This window comes from Scyliorhinus torazame, chromosome 6, assembly GCF_047496885.1.
Source record: "Scyliorhinus torazame isolate Kashiwa2021f chromosome 6, sScyTor2.1, whole genome shotgun sequence".
NCBI classification, from domain to species: Eukaryota; Metazoa; Chordata; class Chondrichthyes; order Carcharhiniformes; family Scyliorhinidae; genus Scyliorhinus; species Scyliorhinus torazame.
This window is the reverse complement of record NC_092712.1, coordinates 225,556,614-225,574,913: the sequence shown is the minus strand read 5'-3', so window position 1 is coordinate 225,574,913 and position 18,300 is coordinate 225,556,614. Positions and strand designations below refer to the sequence as shown.

The 18,300-nt window shown below is 47.1% G+C and overlaps 1 protein-coding gene across 3 annotated transcripts in view; it reads left to right on the top strand.

The window, feature by feature from the left end:
- The window catches only part of LOC140425321 (adenylate cyclase type 2-like), a 1,061,108-nt gene that overhangs the window by 440,088 nt on the left and 602,720 nt on the right, over positions 1-18,300 (top strand). For all 3 annotated transcript variants that reach the window (XM_072509476.1, XM_072509475.1, XM_072509478.1), the window contains exon 2: positions 4,186-4,712. In XM_072509476.1, coding sequence (XP_072365577.1) covers positions 4,515-4,712 — 198 coding nt within the window. In that variant the 5' untranslated portion in view covers positions 4,186-4,514. The remainder of the gene's footprint in view (positions 1-4,185; positions 4,713-18,300) is intronic.

The window sequence follows — 18,300 nt, the reverse complement described above, 5'->3', positions numbered from 1 at the left end:
GGTACTTACCGGCGGGACCTGGCTCCGCGGGCGACCTCTGGGGTCCTTGTGGGGGGGAGCGGGGGGATCTGGCCCCGGGGGGTGCCCCTATGGTGGTCTGGCCCACGATCAGAGTCCACCGATCCGCGGGCAGGCCTGTGCCGCGGGGGCTTTCTATTCCTCCGTGCCGGCTGCTGTAACGGTCTGAGATGGCCGACGCGGAGATAAGACCCCACTGCGCATGCGATGGCATGACGCCAGCACAAGCATGCGCCAACTCGCGCCGGCCGGCTCTTCGGCGCCTGTTGGCGTGGCACCAAGCCCCTTCCGCACTGGCCGGTGTGGCGCAAACCACTCCGGCACTGGCCTAGCCCCTGAAGGTGCAGAGAATTCCGCACCTTTGAGGCGGCCCGACGCCGGAGTGCTTCACGCCACTCCTTCACGCCGGAATTGCCTGCCCCGCCGGTTTCCGAAGAATGCCCCCCCCCCGTCTGGAAACTAGAGAGAAGTTTAATTTGTTGGAGTGGGCTGTGATTGACAGGTTGACAATGTTTACAAACATCAAACACATCAAAGAGGATTGTGTGTAATCCAGTCACGCTGCTCACGCTTGAGTGATTTTCAAGTGCTGAGCTGGAAATTGACAGTACATAACTCTCTTTGATGTGGTTGATGTTTGTAAACATTATGGTTACAGCACTTAGAGTTTACTCTTTCATGAAGAAGATGAATGAAGCAAGGCTTACAGCTGTTTGCGGAAGCTGTCAATTACCAAGAAATGAATGAATGGCTTGCATCTAAAGGATCTGAGGGGTTGAAACACAGGTGACAGCTGGTTTATTTCCAGGAATGGACATATAGGCCGGCATTCTCCCGGAATTGGCGGGGCGGCCCGTACCGGCGGCAAAGAACGGTGTGAACCACTATGGCGTCGGGCCGCAATCCTCCGCACTTCCGGGGGGTTAGGCTGGCGCTGGAGGGGTTGGCGGGCGCCAACTGGCGCCGAAGGGCCTCAGCCGGCCGGCGCGAGTTGGCGCATGTGCAGGACCGCCAGCGTGTTCTGGCACATGCGCAGGACCGCCAGCGTGTTCTGGCGCATGCGCAGAACCGCTGCCGTGTTTTTTCCTGCGCATGCTCAGGGGGTTTATTCTCCGCCCCGGCCATGGCGGAGCCTTACACAGGCCAGCGTGGAGGGAAAGAGTGTCCCCACGGCACAGGCCCGCCCGCAGATCAGTGGGCCCTGATCGCGGGCCAGGCGTGGGGGCTTCCCCCCAGGGTCGGATCGCCCTGCGCCCCCCCGAGGGCTCCGTTAGCCGCCATCCAAGCCAGGTCCCGCCGCTGTAGACCATGTCTAATCCATGACGGCGGACTGGCCGAAAAACGGGCGGCCGCTCGACCCATTGGGGCCCGGAGAATTGCCGGGGGGGCCGCTGCCAACGGCCCCCGACCGGTGCAATCCCCGCCCCCGGCCGAAAACCCGGACCGGAGAATTCGGCAGCCGGCGTTGGAGCGGCGGGGCGGGATTCATGCCGCCCCCCCCCCCCGGCGATTATCCGACCCGGCGGGGAGGTCGGAGAATCCCACCCATAATGCTTCCGGGTGAATGCCACAATTGTAATATTTTTTATTACCCTTGTCTGGACTGCTCTCTAGGAGGTCCGTTGGGGTCTCTTTAGCTAAGGGGTTCTGGGGTGGGGGGTTCCTTTGGTTAGGGAGTCCTTGTGGGGCCCATTTATTAGGGGTATATGGGATATCTGGGGGGTTCCTTTAGTTGGGGGTTTCCTATAGGAGTCTCCCTATTTAAGGAGTCTCTGTGGGGGGTTCCTTTAATTAGGGGTCTCTGTGGGGGGGTGTATCCCTATTTAGGAGGCCTCTATGGGGGTTCCTTTAGTTAGAGGACCCCTGGGGGATCTTTAATTTTAGGGGGTCCTCCTAATTAGGTAGTTTTTGTGGGGGGTTTCTTTAGTTAGCACGTCTCTGTCAAGGGTCTCTATTTAGGGGGTCTGTTTGTGGGGTCCCCCTATTTAGGAAGTCCTGAGGGGGGTCGGGTCATCCCCATAGTTGGGGGAAAGGTGGACACCGGGCTGGGGGGTTCGGGAATCCCTCGTACTCCTCGCCGTGCATAGATTTGCAAGGCGAGGGATATTGAATTGCTTTGTGATTTGGGCTCCGCAGTAGCAATTCTGTGGCAGGGGAACATTTGTCTCCCAGAGAATCCCGCCCCCTGATTCCATAAATACTGAAATTCAAACTCTTCTATTTTTGACAAAACACTTCCATTGTGCCTGCTTCTTTAATGTTGCTGTAACCTGTTTCCTTTCTGGTTGTGTCCAAGTAGTTCACTTGAACGTGTACTCAAGCTGTACCTGGATTCGTTTTCGTGCAGCATGATTATGGTGCAAGTCTCCCAAAACCTGTTGCTGGGCAGAAGTTTCATGCAGCTAGCTATAGAGTAGCACCAGAGATCCAATTTAGGAGAAATATACTGCCTCATGTCAAGCAAGAAAGGATTAAATTTTGTCTTCGTCATACTTAGGATATCAGTGTCGCACAGCAAAAAAGAACAGTGACCTAAAATACCACAGCTCTGCCATCTGTGTCTCCTTGAGGTTTTCAGGTACGTTCCAGCAGTTTTAGACCCAAACTAGAAACCAGTCCAGTGATAAGACTCTAATGAGTATTTCCAGTGTTCTGCAATAGTTTGATCATTCCATGACTCACCAGGGCACTTAAAGAGATCATAGAATTTGCAGTGCAGAAGGAGACCATTCTGCCCATCGAGCCTGGACCGGCCCTTGGAAAGAGCACTCTACCTAAACCCACGCCTCCACCCTATCCCCGTAAGCCGTAACCCCACCTAACGTTCCACTGGGGCTTACCTTTGGACCATGCAGCTGGTTTGTGAAAGTCGCAATGGCAGATACAGGTTTTGTCAGAAAGTGATTGATCTTCTTAAAAGCCACATCCTCGCCTCTTGCCGCCCCCCCCCCCCCCCCCGAACAATTTTAAGACAACTTCCATAAAGCCCAATCGTGGCGACCAAGAGTCTGTTTCCTCCTTAATTTTTAGATACACGTCATAGCCATTGGGTAGACCTATCCTTCAACCATGCACACAGCCTGTAGTAGGAAAATCATCTGCTTCTCTCCTCTTAATCACCACCCAGTGATTCCAGCTGTGTGGATTTGTGAGAAGGAAATAAAACACATTTCATTTGGCAGTGAATGTGCATGATAAATACCTATTTGGATTGAAGAATGGCTACTACAAGTGAGGGGCTGAGATGGCAACTGACATCTCCCAGTACTCCACACTCATCTGAATCACTGACAACAGAAAAAGAGCGGTAAATGGAGAAATGCAAGAGAGAAAAATGCAAGGTCATCAATAATGCAATATTGAATGCAAAAATAAAGCAAATTGTCTAGATCAGGTCTTCCTGACTCTTTATCATTGGATCTTCTAGATGTTTTCATCATATGCACAACCGTGAGTTTTATATGCCAGGCTGGTCGAATTTGAAAAGCGAATATAACTAACGATCAAACTATATTGTAAATTTCCATGAAACACAAATACGTGAATCAACATAATCACACCATAAAATAATCTATTTGAACCATTTAAAACAAAGCACTTAAACTGCCCTGTAATAAATGCAATAAATGTAATTAAGTGAAATTTGACAGATTACTCATCCCAAATGGTGCAGCTGGTATCTTCTCTTTTAGATCCCCAATTCACGTATCCTGTAAATGTGCAAAGTTGTATTCCCCCAGTACCAGAGGATTGAGTATTTGAAAGCACGACAAGCTGTGTTGTTGATGGATGAGTTGCTATTTACTCAGCTTCTTACAGCAGCTGTGGAAATGACACACAATCCCCTGTTATAAGTAATATTTCTCCGGTGCAGATGTCATATGTTTCCTTTATTATATACATGCAACCTGCATGACATAAGTTTTTGTGTGTGATGTATTATGTATATTCGTGATGCTTCAGATTATTTTGCTAAATTCTTAAAATACTGGAGGGAAAACATAGAACTGCTATTCATTTTATAGGATTACATTTTAATTATTCTGCTGGCTTGGAAAAAATCTCTCCAAGGTCCATTAAGTTCATGATCTAATTATTTTCTCCTTTCATGTAGCTACATGTGATGCAGTAATGAGTTAACTAATTGTAGATATCCTTTTTTTCTAGGTTGTATTTTTTGCAGACAAATAAGGAATTAATCACAAAAGAAAATAGGAACTAAATGTTTTTCATGAAGCTTTCCATCCATTGAAAGCCACTTGCTATTGATGTTTGACATCAATTATTAGAGGGGAAACAGTTCTTTAGGATGATGCGCTTCGATTGAGATGAGTGCACCCTCTGCTCTGCACATCGGTCTAGCTTGCAGTCTGCTTTTATTTCATCACAGCTCAACATGTTGCTTCAGCGATACAGTTTAAGTGTGCTCCCTCGGCTGCACCTTGCTGACTGTGTACCAGTTAATTGAGAGTTGGAAAGCATAATTGCGTATTTCTATGTGGCAAGACACAATGAGGAGAAGAAGATATTTGCTTAATAGAACTGATGATGCTCCTGTCAAACAAAAGTCAACCGACTGGCTGTATGAGTCTTATTACTGCATGAGCCAGCAACATCCTTTGATTGTTTTCTTGCTTCTGATTGTGATGGGAGCCTGTTTGTCACTACTGGCTGTCTTCTTTGCTTCAGGGCTGGTAAGATCCTTTTTGATCCAACATTATCTGAAATTATTTGTAAAATAGGTCAACTTCTATTATTTTGATATTTGATAAAGAATGATTGTATTCCTGTGTTATATATATATATATCTTTTTTGTGTTTAAATTGTATATTTTAATCATTTGTACACATTTTTCTCAGGTTTACGATGTTTCTATAATTATCAATGAGAGTCATTGCATGCAGTTGTTCGGCAGTGAAAATTATCAATAGCTTGGATTACAATGTACAGTCAAACTGTGGGGTCACTTAACAATTATTTACCTGATCCAAAGCCAGTCAGAATGCATGTAGAAAAGTGTGTAAGCACTTCTGTGCATGCAACATCCCAACATGTAATGAGTTCCAAAGTTCTTACAACTTTTGTATCATGTAGAAAGGAAAAAACAAAATGTTAACGCTTGATAGTAAATAGAACAAGTAAAAATTCCATGTTTTTCTAAATATTATTCATCTATAATGCTGATTGAAGGCATTATTGTGCACCTTTGGAATGCCAGTGCTTGTGTAAAAAGATTGCTACGCCCATTCTTACATTCTAACATTCTTACATTGACACCCTAGTTCTGTTCTGTTAATTTTAAAAGTACTATAATGGGAGAATTTAAAAAATCTGATTGCTTGAAAATACTACCAAAGTATAGAAGAGCAAAGAAAATGTTGATTTGTTCAGAACACAATGAATTATTGCCTTCAAAGGACATGCAGAGTAAACAGTCTGTCTCAGAAGATTATTGTGACTAAACTTTGGTGAACGAAAGATATTCCTGATTATTAACTGTTCAAAAACATCAACTAAGACAATAATCTCTGCAGAAAGGTGGCCTATTCCTTTTCGAATCTTAATCCAACTTTTGGGCAGAATTGTATTTATTCCTAACAATTCTAGAAATAATTGTTATCTGTCTGTTGACCTAATACTCTCACGACGGGCAACAATGTGGATTTGCATTAATCTCCAGTGGAGGGGGCAGGGACATTATAATGCATGAAAGTTTTCTGCGGCAAGTAACACTGACATTATCCTGCTGGAAATGCATCTTTGCAAAATATAGTCACTCTGCACAGTTCATAGTTTGAAGAACATGCATGGTTATGCTGTATCATTGCAGTTTTTTTTATTTTTAGACATCAGTGGAATAATGTGTTCGTGGTGAAACAGGAGACCTGAAAATGTATAATTTTCACCAAAGAGGGGTGTCCACAAAACTTGTAAATTAAAAATCAAAATCTCCAGATTCATAAATGCCTTCTACAGCAGCACATTGATTTGATACATGTTATAGTGATCTAGTGGAAGGCCCATGGCCAGAAATGGAAAGGAGCAATTAAACAACCATTCAAATACAAACTTGAACATGCAGCCCTTTTATTTTTGTTGCCACTGATTCTTAAAAAAAACCATCATAACCACCTTCAAGAGGACACCTTTGAGCTATTCATAGCCAATGAACTCCACTTAGTTTATGTTGCTAGCAGTGCAATGTGTTATGTAATCTGAAATGTACTCAAGAGACCTCTTTTTGAATGTACATGGAGCAACTTTCAAAGCACCAAGCGTCAAGAAGTGGTTTTATAATATAAACCATGCAGGTCCATTGAGTCTAAACAAACACAATACATTTTCAGGGCTCTCAAGCACAAAAACTGCACAACCAACTGAGACTAGACTAGATCAAGACTGAGAAATACAATAATAATTTAAGATTTATTAATTGTGCATGCTACGATCCACAGAATCTATTCTGAGCTCTTTAATATCTTTGTTTTATTAAGAATTCAACACCTCATTGGTGTTCACAGTGGCATAAATGTAGTACACAAATCTTTATGCTGAGCTTCAAAATCAAAAGTAGTTTCCACCCAATGTGTGGTACAAACTGTGATACATCCCTTCAAGGTGCTGGTACAGTGGAGTGATAGGATATTGGCCCAGTTCTAAAACCTAAAGATCACATTATTTCTTACAATTTATTGCATGTTATTAAGGTGGATCATTAGTCACTCGAGTATATTTGACTTATTTTGTTGGTGAACAATGTGAGTAAATAGATATATATGCAGTCAGGTTATACTGACTGCACTGTAGCTCACTCCAATATTTACTACATCCCTCTGCATACAAAGTAACATATGTGATTTAATGTAAATGCTGTTTTGAAGTCAATATTTATCAGTCTTCAAAGCCTCCCAGTACTTAACAATACTTAACAATGCGGGCGGCCCGGTGGCGCAGTTGTTAGCACTGTTGCCTCACAATGCTAGGGACCCAGGTTCAATTCTAACCTTTGATGAATGTCTGTCAAGTGTGCACTTTCTCGCCATGCCTGTGTGGGTTTCCTCGGGGTTCTCCGGTTTCCTCCCACAGTTCAAAGATGTGCAGGTTAGGTGGATTGGCCATATTAAATTGTCCCTTTGTGTCCAAAGGTTGGGTGGGGTTATGGAGTTACAAGGATTCAGTGGGGGAGTGGGCAGAGGTGGTGGAGTCAGAGTCATTAGGGATATTTAAGCGACCCTTAGACAGGCACATGGACAGCAGTAAATTGAAGGGGTGTAGGTTAGGTTGACCTTATATTAGGATAAACGGTCGGCACAACATCGTGGGTTGAAGGCCCTGTACTGTGCTGTACTGTTCCATGTTCTATGAAACTGAAATAAAGCCCCAAAGCTTCCAGTATCCGGAGTGTTTGAGATTGGATGTAAGTTGGAAGCTGTGTTTTACGACCCTGAAAAAGTCCTGGCACAGATTCCCAGAATTTGCCTGGGAAGTTTCAACTTCCAATGGGCTGATATTTGCTGCCTGGGGCACGACGTGAATGTCTCAACACTGAGCTCAGAGGCCTGGGCCAGAAATGTAGAGCCTACCTGCAGACTCACCATGGAAATGTTACTTTGGTTAACATCTGGCCTAACTCCGAGATTAGCCAGCATAACTGAACCAAGCACCACAACTAACACCCTCTAATCAATCCCCTGATTACCCGATTACCCTCCACCTGATCACCCTACTAACCCCCTGATCTGGCTATTCACTCATCGGGCTGAATAATATAGAGGGTGCAGGCAGCATGCCCTCTCTGTAAATAGCATTGGTGTGGAGCCAGCATACACCATGCCAACCCTTCCCACAACCATAAAGTGCCTTGGGAGTTACTAATGAGAGGCAGAGGTCCTGTTCCTGGGAGCTGCTGGCCATATGGATTGGATGGAGCCAGCAGCTCTATCAGTCCCAGCAGTGCCAGGAAGCTTTCAGTACCCGCTGTCGAAGAAGATAAAGGCCCATGGATCCCTGGATCAGATACGACCAGTGTCTTGAGCCAGGATGGTTTGGGTTGGTTAGATGGATGACAAGGGGGTGGATTTAAGGATAAAAAGGAAGGCAGGGGGTGTTGTCGACCTGGGGTGGTTGCGGGGGGGGGCGGAGGGGGGGGGGGTGCAGGCATCCTGTAATCGACAAGGAGCAGCCCCTGAAGAACACCCACTTTCCTCTGTCCTTTTAAATATTTAAGTTAAAGAAAAAAATCAGGCTTCCTACTCCCAGTTTGTTGCTCACACCAGATATTTTGTGGCTTGGAGACTGTATTATCAGGGTCAATTGGCTTGATTACTAGTCTAATTGACTAATCATACATTTAAATGTGGTGGGCGAGGGGCAGATTTCGGTGCCTGCCTGACCCTTCTTATGGGGTGGACTGGGATGTGGGCGGGAAAATAGTGGGATGGGCACCCACCCTATTCCAGATGCACCCCACAGAAATCCTTGCACCCTCTCATCTATTCACTCACTCATCCATTCACCCACTCATCCTTGCACCCACTCATCCTTGCACCCACTCATCCTTGCACCCGCTCATCCATTCACTCACTCATCTATTCACTCACTCCTCCATTCACCTTCTCATCCATTCACCCACTCATCCATTCACCCTCTCATCTATTCACTCACTCCTCCATTCACCTTCTCATCCATTCACCCACTCATCCATTCACCCTCTCATCTATTCACTCACTCATCCATTCACCTTCTAATCCATTCACCCTCTCATCCATTCACCCTCTCAACCATTCACCCATTCATCCATTCACCCACTCATCCATTCACCCACTCATCCATTCACCCGCTCATCCATTCACTCACTCCTCCATTCACCCACTCATCCATTCACCCACTCATCCATTCACCCGCTCATCCATTCACCCTCTCATCCATTCACCCGCTCATCCATTCACCCACTCATCCATTCACCCACTCATCCATTCACCCGCTCATCCATTCACTCACTCCTCCATTCACCCACTCATCCATTCACCCACTCATCCATTCACCCGCTCATCCATTCACCCTCTCATCCATTCACCCGCTCATCCATTCACCCACTCATCCTTGCACCCTCTCATCCATTCACTCACTCCTCCATTCACCTTCTCATCCATTCACTCACTCATCCATTCACCCTCTCATCCATTCACTCACTCCTCCATTCACCTTCTCATCCATTCACCTTCTCATCCATTCACCCTCTCATCCATTCACTCACTCCTCCATTCACCTTCTCATCCATTCACCCACTCATCCATTCACCCGCTCATCCATTCACCCTCTCATCCATTCACCCGCTCATCCATTCACCCACTCATCCTTGCACCCTCTCATCCATTCACTCACTCCTCCATTCACCTTCTCATCCATTCACTCACTCATCCATTCACCTTCTAATCCATTCACCCTCTCATCCATTCACCCACTCATCCTTGCACCCTCTCATCCATTCACCTTCTCATCCATTCACTCACTCCTCCATTCACCTTCTCATCCATTCACCCACTCATCCATTCACCCGCTCATCCATTCACCCTCTCATCCATTCACCCGCTCATCCATTCACCCACTCATCCTTGCACCCTCTCATCCATTCACTCACTCCTCCATTCACCTTCTCATCCATTCACTCACTCATCCATTCACCTTCTAATCCATTCACCCTCTCATCCATTCACCCACTCATCCTTGCACCCTCTCATCCATTCACCTTCTCATCCATTCACTCACTCCTCCATTCACCTTCTCATCCATTCACTCACTCATCCATTCACCTTCTAATCCATTCACCCTCTCATCCATTCACCCACTCATCCATTCACCCTCTCATCCATTCACCCTCTCATCCATTCACCTTCTCATCCATTCACCCGCTCATCCATTCACCCACTCATCCTTGCACCCTCTCATCCATTCACTCACTCCTCCATTCACCTTCTCATCCATTCACCCGCTCATCCATTCACCCACTCATCCTTGCACCCTCTCATCCATTCACTCACTCCTCCATTCACCTTCTCATCCATTCACTCACTCCTCCATTCACCTTCTCATCCATTCACTCACTCCTCCATTCACCTTCTCATCCATTCACCCGCTCATCCTTGCACCCTCTCATCTATTCACCCACTCCTCCATTCACCCTCTCATCCATTCACCCACTCATCCATTCACCTTCTCATCCATTCACCCACTCATCCATTCACCCTCTCATCCATTCACCCGCTCATCCATTCACCCACTCATCCTTGCACCCTCTCATCTATTCACTCACTCCTCCATTCACCTTCTCATCCATTCACTCACTCCTCCATTCACCTTCTCATAGATTCACCCACTCATCCATTCACCCTCTCATCCATTCACTCACTCATCCATTCACCTTCTCATCCATTCACCCGCTCATCCTTGCACCCTCTCATCCATTCACTCACTCATCCATTCACCTTCTCATCCATTCACCCTCTCATCCATTCACCCACTCATCCTTGCACCCTCTCATCTATTCACTCACTCCTCCATTCACCTTCTCATCCATTTTCCCGCTCATCCATTCACCTGCTCATCCATTCACCCTCTCATCCATTCACCCACTCATCCATTCACCCGCTCATCCATTCACCCACTCATCCTTGCACCCTCTCATCTATTCACTCACTCCTCCATTCACCTTCTCATCCATTCACTCACTCCTCCATTCACCTTCTCATAGATTCACCCACTCATCCATTCACCTTCTCATCCATTCACCCACTCATCCATTCACCCGCTCATCCATTCACCCACTCATCCTTGCACCCTCTCATCTATTCACTCACTCCTCCATTCACTCACTCCTCCATTCACCTTCTCATAGATTCACCCACTCATCCATTCACCTTCTCATCCATTCACCCACTCATCCATTCACCCGCTCATCCATTCACCCACTCATCCATTCACCCACTCATCCATTCACCCTCTCATCCATTCACCCGCTCATCCATTCACCCACTCATCCTTGCACCCTCTCATCTATTCACTCACTCCTCCATTCACCTTCTCATCCATTTACCCGCTCATCCATTCACCTGCTCATCCATTCACCCTCTCATCCATTCACCCACTGATCCTTGCACCCTCTCATCTATTCACTCACTCCTCCATTCACCTTCTCATCCATTTACCCGCTCATCCATTCACCTGCTCATCCATTCACCTTCTCATCTATTCACTCACTCATCCATTCACCCTCTCATCCATTCATCCTCTCATCGATTCACCCTCTCATCCATTCACCCACTCATCCATTCATCTATTCACTAACCCACTCATTTACTGAATGACCTGAGAATTTTTTTTAAAAACCTGAATATGGCAGCTACTGCCCTAAAAAAAAGGGTGTGTCCTCTCTTTGTCTGTCTTTTCCTGTGCTCGATGGTCTTCCCGGTGGATGTCTGCACTGACTCATCAAGCTTCAGTCAGGATCGAAAGACCTGGTAAACGTGTTGTGCCACAGAAATCTTTGCGCAGCTCCAATGAGTCAGCATCAACACTGACCGGATGATTTGGGCCAAAAATCTATGTAAGGAGAGTGAAACACACAAACTCAAAAAGAATTAAAGAATAATACAAAGGAATAAAAAGAGAAGTCCAATTTCCTTTTTGAGCTATGTTTAACAAAATCATAAACTCATTTCATAACACAATACATAGAGGAATCTTTCCCTAAAGAAATTAAACAGAAAGACACAGAACAGCAATATTTAACTTGAGCTCATGAAAATAGATTATGAAAATTTATTGTGTAAGTCTGATTTCAAACTGTAGGTCTAACTGTTGACTGGTCTCACAGTACATTACCCTTGTTATTATTATTATTGTTGTATGCTGGCAGAAGGCTACAAAACAGCGGTGATGTGAATGTTCCTTCCATGACCATAATGATCTTTATACCAATCAATATGGTGGTTAGTTTTACATTCATGGGCTCTCACAACTTGTACAATGAAGCAGAACTACTCACAACCATTAGATTTGTGTTAATCACTGGATGTCATCCCAGAATTCAAAGCTGGAGTTCCAGTCGTTTTCACCACGAGTGTCTAAAGTGGCTTTCGAACCCTGCACGCTGTATCCTAGAAGTGGCATTGCGGCCACTAAGCCAAAGGCTGATTCATATTCCTCTTTGTTTAGTGTCTGATATCCATCTTTCCATTCCAAAAACATTGGGGGGGAATTTTCTGGCCAGTGGGATTTTCCGGTCCCGCTGATGGTGGATCCTCACCGCCGGTTTCCAGGTGGCGGGAGGGGGGGTACAGATTCAAATGAAATCCCATTGAGAGCAGTGGGGCCAGAAGATCCCGCCACCGGCCAATGGCGGGCCGCACCCTGCAGCCGGAAAACATGCTGCGAGGAGGCGTGGAAAATCCCCCTTTCCTGAGTGTAGTGTGCAATGACATTCCTAATGGCAGAGCGTTGCATTTTGCTGGCTTGTTATATAAACTTCCTACAAATAAGAACATAAGAAATAGGAGCAGGAGTTGGCTAATTTTGCCCTTTGAGCCTCCTCTGCCAGTTGATAAGATCACAATTGGACTTTTACCTTGACCCTTTCCCGTAATATTGAAGTGTCCCCTAATTCACTTACTGCCCAAAAATCTATCAAACTCTGTCTTGAATATACTAAATAACTGAACATCCACAGCTCTGAGATAGAGAATTCCAAAGAATCACAACCCTTTGAGTGAAGAATTTTCTCAACTCAGTTCTGAATGGCCACTTCCTTATTTTCAGACTGCGACACTGTGTTCGAGATTTGCCAGCCGAGGAAAGTTTTCTCAGTATTGACCCAGTCAAGTCCTTTATGTTTCAATTAGATCACCTCTCATATTTTCAAACTACAGGGAAGATAGGACAAGTCTACTCAATCTCTCTTTATAGGACAATCCCTTCACCATAGAAACTAGTCCAGTGAATCTTGATTGCACTCCCTCTAAGGTAAGTCCTTCCTCAAGATAAGAAAATCAAAACTACACTCCAGGGCTGGGATTCTCCTCTACCCGGCGAGGCGGGGTGGACTGGCGTGAACCACTCCGGCGTCGGGCCGCCCCAAAGGTGCGGATTTCTCCGCACCTTTAGGGGCCAAGCCCTCACCTTGAGGGGCTAAGCCACCTTGAGGGGCTAAGTGGTTGGCACGCCACCGGCCGGCAGGAAAGGTCTTTGGTGCCACGCCAGCCGGGCCCAAAGGGACTCCGCCGGCTGACGGAAGTCTGCGTATGCGTGGGAGCGTCAGTGGCTACTGACGTCATCCCCGCGCATCCATCGCGGAGGCTATGGCCGAGGCGGAAGGAAAAGAGTGCCTCCACGGCACAGGCCCGCCCGCGGATCGGTGGGACCCGATCTCGGGCCAGGCCACCGTGGGGGCACCCCCCGGGGCCAGATCGCCCTGCGCCCCCCCCCCAGGAGCCCGGAGCCCGCCCGCGCCGCCAGTCCCGCCGGTAAGGGAGGTGGTTTTATTCACGCCGGCGGGACTGGCATGACAGCAGTGGGACTTCGGCCCATCGCGGGACGGTGAAACGCCAGGGGGGGGACCGCCGACCGTCACGGCGTGATTCCTGCCCCCGGTGAATTTTCGGTGCCGGATAATTCGGCGGTCGGCGGGGGTGGGATTCACGCTGCCCCCTGGCGATTCTCCGACCCGGCATGGGGTCGGAGAATCCCGCCCCAGGCATCTTGTATAATTAAAGTAAGGCTACTTCACTCTTACAATTCAATCCTTTTGTACTAGAAAGCTAACATTCCTTTTTTCCTCAGTAATTTCTTGCTGGGCGGCACGGTAGCTTAGTGGTTAGCACTACTGCCTCAGATTCGGTCCCGGCCTCGTGTCACTGTCCCTGTGGAGTTTGCACATTCTCCCAGTGTCTGCGTGGGTCTCACCCAAAGATGTGTAGGGTAGGTGGATTGGCCATGCTAGATTGCCCCATAATTGAAAAAAAAATAATTGGGTACTCTAAATTTATTTAAAAAAAATAATTTCTTGCTGTACCATTCATGTTAACTTTCTGTGATTTATGTACAAGGACACCTAGGCCGGGATTCTCCCGCACTTAGCCGGACGGCCTGATGCCAGCGCCATGAGCTGCGCGAACCACTCCGGCGTCGGGCCGCCTGGAAGTTGCAGAGTCCTCCACACTACCGGGGCTAGCATCGGCGGCGGGGTTGGCGCCGCGCCAACCGGTGCTGGTGCCGAAGTGCCGCCATGGTCCCACGCATGCACAGAACCGCGCAGGCCATGGCGGAGCCTTACAGAGGCCAGCGCAGAGGGAAAGACTGCCTCCGCGGCACAGGCCCGCCCGCAGATCGGTGGGCCCTGATCGCGGGCCAGGTCACCGTGGGCCCCCCCCCCCCCGGGGCCGGATCCCCCCGTGCCTCCCCCGAGGACTCCGCGAGCTGCCCTCCAAGCCAGGTCCCGCCAGGATGGACTATGTCTATTTCACGCTGGTGGGACTGGCCGAAAAGGGTCGCTCGGCCAATCGGGGACCGGAGAGCTGCAGGGGGGCCGCTGCCAAAGGCCCCTGACCAGCGCGGCGTGATCCCCGATCCCGCCCGAAAACCGGCGCCGGAGAATTCAGCAGCCGGCGTCGGAGAATCCCGCCCCCAGATCCCGCTGAATGCAAACATTTCCCAGTATATTCTGGCCAGGATTGTCAGGCAGGTTCGGAAACGTCTGTGGAAAATTTCACGAGAACTTCCAAATCACATTTCGCGCTGACGTAAAGGCTTTACCCAATTCTCCCCTTCCCTCGTCAGTGACATAGCGTATTTCCCGACGTTGAGACATTATTTGTTGTTGGCGTGAATGGGCAGAATAGTGTGAATCATGACTGGTCTCCCAAGGCATGAACCTGGCACGCAGACCTCCTCGGGGAGATCAGATGAGTGCATTGCTCAGGGCTTTCGCTGTTGGGGTGGGTGAAACAGAGACAGCCCCGCCGGCATTATGTCGTGGGAAATGCTCCGTAAGGTGATTTTTCCTATGTCCAGCTCTATCTGGCAGATAAAGCCGCCATTGCTGTTGCTGGCTTCAACACTGCTTTTCCCACCCGACATTGGCCTTTGCCAAATTCTGGGAAAATTCCTCCTTCTGTTTTTTTGTTTCTCCTGTTAAAGTGGATAACTTCATATTTTGCCACATCGTATTCCATTTGCCATGTTCCCGCCCAATCTGTTTACATTCCCCTACAGCTTCCTTGGGTCCTTACCTATTATTTTGCCACCTAATGCCTCTTATGTTTTATTATGGTGTCACCACTGAACACCATGTTGCATTATGGGTTCTTGTGGTGTCTCGATGATGAGATCTTGACACTTGTATGTTTAAATATTTACCATTTATTCTTATTCTCTAACTTTGTACACGTTCTAGATGGTGTCATGAATGGTGCTGCTTCTCCCATGCAGGTTGCTTATAGAATGTTCTATAAGTGTCTTACCATGTAACTCTATACATCATGATATGGTTCTATTCGTGCCATCATGATGGTGCTATTCTCCATTCCCACTTTAACCCTCGTTCTGTGAAGCATCTTTTCATTATAGTGACAGGCAGGTAAATAAGACAACATCCTCCTTTCTTCTCAAGAGAAAACTTTCCTCCCTTCCAATGGAGTATAGCTATCTGCAGTACGACCTTCACTTGCTGTCCCGTCTCCCCCACCTCAAGCCTCTGACTTCATAAATTCAGATGGTCTTGGGGCTTGACAACTCTTCCACATCTCAGTCTATCATATTTGGAGGAACAGTAGTTGTACTCTATGTTTCTGGTACTTAGTCATCTCCACTTGATTCACTTTTTGCACTCTGTCATGTTCTGTTTCTCTTTGTTAACAACTTGTTTGCTTTTTATGGACACTGTGGATTAGTTGCCCCTTCCAAGGGAATGTGCACTCCATTCATTCGTAGAGTGGACTCAAATTTTCTTTTTCCGCGGTGTCCGCCATGTTCTTACTGGATGTTTCACAAATGGAACCTTTATTTCCACTTGTGTCACAAGTTCTGCCAAAAGTTTTTTGCTGTTTTATTTTCAAACCATTTTGCAAGCTTATGAATCTTTTTGTGCAGCTCAGCTGTATCTTCTGGTTCCTTCCACTTAAGTGCTGGATTAATATTTTTGGCTTTTATTTCTGTCTTTTCTTTCTCTGCAACAGAATTTTGGCCTTAGTCTTCATTTTCATCTCACTGTTGGCCAGGTAACAAGTGAAGGTCTTTCAAAAGGTTTTCCTTTTCTTTGTAAAACGTGCTTGCTTTATCTGGAGCTTTAGTTGAGTTTCTTCTGCTGTGTTTCCATTCTGGAGTTCAAAATGGTCTTCATTTCTTCATGTTGCTGTGTGGTTAAGCATTCCTTTTGTATTTGTTCTTGAAGGACAATCAACTGTTCTTTCAATTGTTTTTTTCATGTCGCTCTTGTGCCAACTTACTCTGGGTTTCAGCTCATCATTTTGTTGCTACAGGTGGTTCCTACGTAGTTTTTTATGAAGAATCATTCAATGTCCTTTTTAGCTCCTCATGTTTTTCCATGGCTATATATTGATTCTTCACGAAGTCTTTCAGGATTGCAACTTGTTAGTGGCCTTTTCTGCTGTTTTGCCAGGCGACACATCTGGTTCAGTTTTTTTAATTGTCACTTTGATTTGTCAGATGTGGAATTGAAGATCATTATCTCCTGGCACCTTTGTGTCATCTCTGAACTTGAACAATTTGGTTCATTAAAGACTTCAGTTAATTGTGCATTTTCATAGGTATATACTCAGCTTGAATCTTGCAGCTCCAGTTCAACTTTGATGCAAATATTTTCGTGCAGAACAGCTTAATTTACTTTTTGCACATTTTGCTTCTTTTGAGTCACCTCAGATAGCTTTTCTTCATTCACAGCCATCTGCTCACTCTGCACTGCCATTTGCTGTTGTAGTTTCGGTACTTTGTCTGGAATCACTTTTGCTGTGTCATCCACTCCCAATCCCTGAGAACACTGACTTCCCCACCAAAAAAACATCAATATGGGAGTGTAAACTTCCTGTCTCCCAAATGCCTCATACACCATGGGTCCACACCTCCCCCCCCAATCTGGTCCATAAATACCCCAGCTCCTTCACCATACCCAAACTGCCTATTGACTTGGGGCTTGACCTATCCATCTGGGGTCCAACATGCAGTTGAAATCGCCCCCATTATCAGTAGATTGTGAATCCAAGTCCGGGATGGACGATAATATCTTCTTGACAAAGTCCGCGTTTTCTCATTTGGACACATAGACATTTACACAACCAGGGGCTGGGCCAAGACCCCACTCACCATCATGAACCTCCGTCCCGGGTCCTGCATCTCCCTAGCCACTACAAATACCACTCTAGTACTGAACAAGATTGCAGGCCCCCTGAACTTGGAGTCAAACCCTGAGTGGAATTACTGCCCCACCCATCCCCTTCTTTGCGTCTGGCCCTTCACCCACCGGTGTGTTTCGTGAAGGAAAACCACATCTGCCCTCAGTACGCGAACACCCAGGACCGTTTAACCAGACTGTTCAGCCCCCGCACGTTCCACATCACTATCCTCACCAGGAGTTCCTGAACCCCTCCTTTATTAAGGTTCTCCATTCCTACCTGGCTCAGATCTCACCCAACCACCAAGCTCCCCTCTAATCAAGGCCCACTAAAAATAGCCATCCCTCTTTACTGTCCTGAACCCAACCAAAAGATCACCTGTGTCACCAGCACATTACCCGCTCCACCCCACCTCCCTCTGACTTCCCCCAAACCCCATCCCTTTCTCCCCCTAACTCCAACCCCCTCCTCCCCACGCCCTACTATCTAACCATCCCCCCTACTTCTCTGACTACCCACCGCAGCCCCTCCCCCACACTGCTTTTCTTTACTAGCATCTACTGCTAGCGTGGCAACTCCCACCAGGAGATCTACACTAAGGACCTCACCCAAATTGCCCAAACCTCTCCTCCCCCACTCTGCTTCTCCCACTCGCATCCTTCAAAAGGTCGCTACCCAGGCCCCCCTGCCCCTACCAGAACTCCCTCTCCCCCTAATTCCAGCAGGAGAAAGACTCCCATATTCGGAGCCATCCCTCATCGACCAAAACAAAAGTAAGATCAATGTGTGCAAAAAAACATCACAATTACAAAACTTGTTTTTACATATTGAACCAAAAATCAGAAAAGTGCCCGTCATTATCCCTCCCCCAACCCATATTCC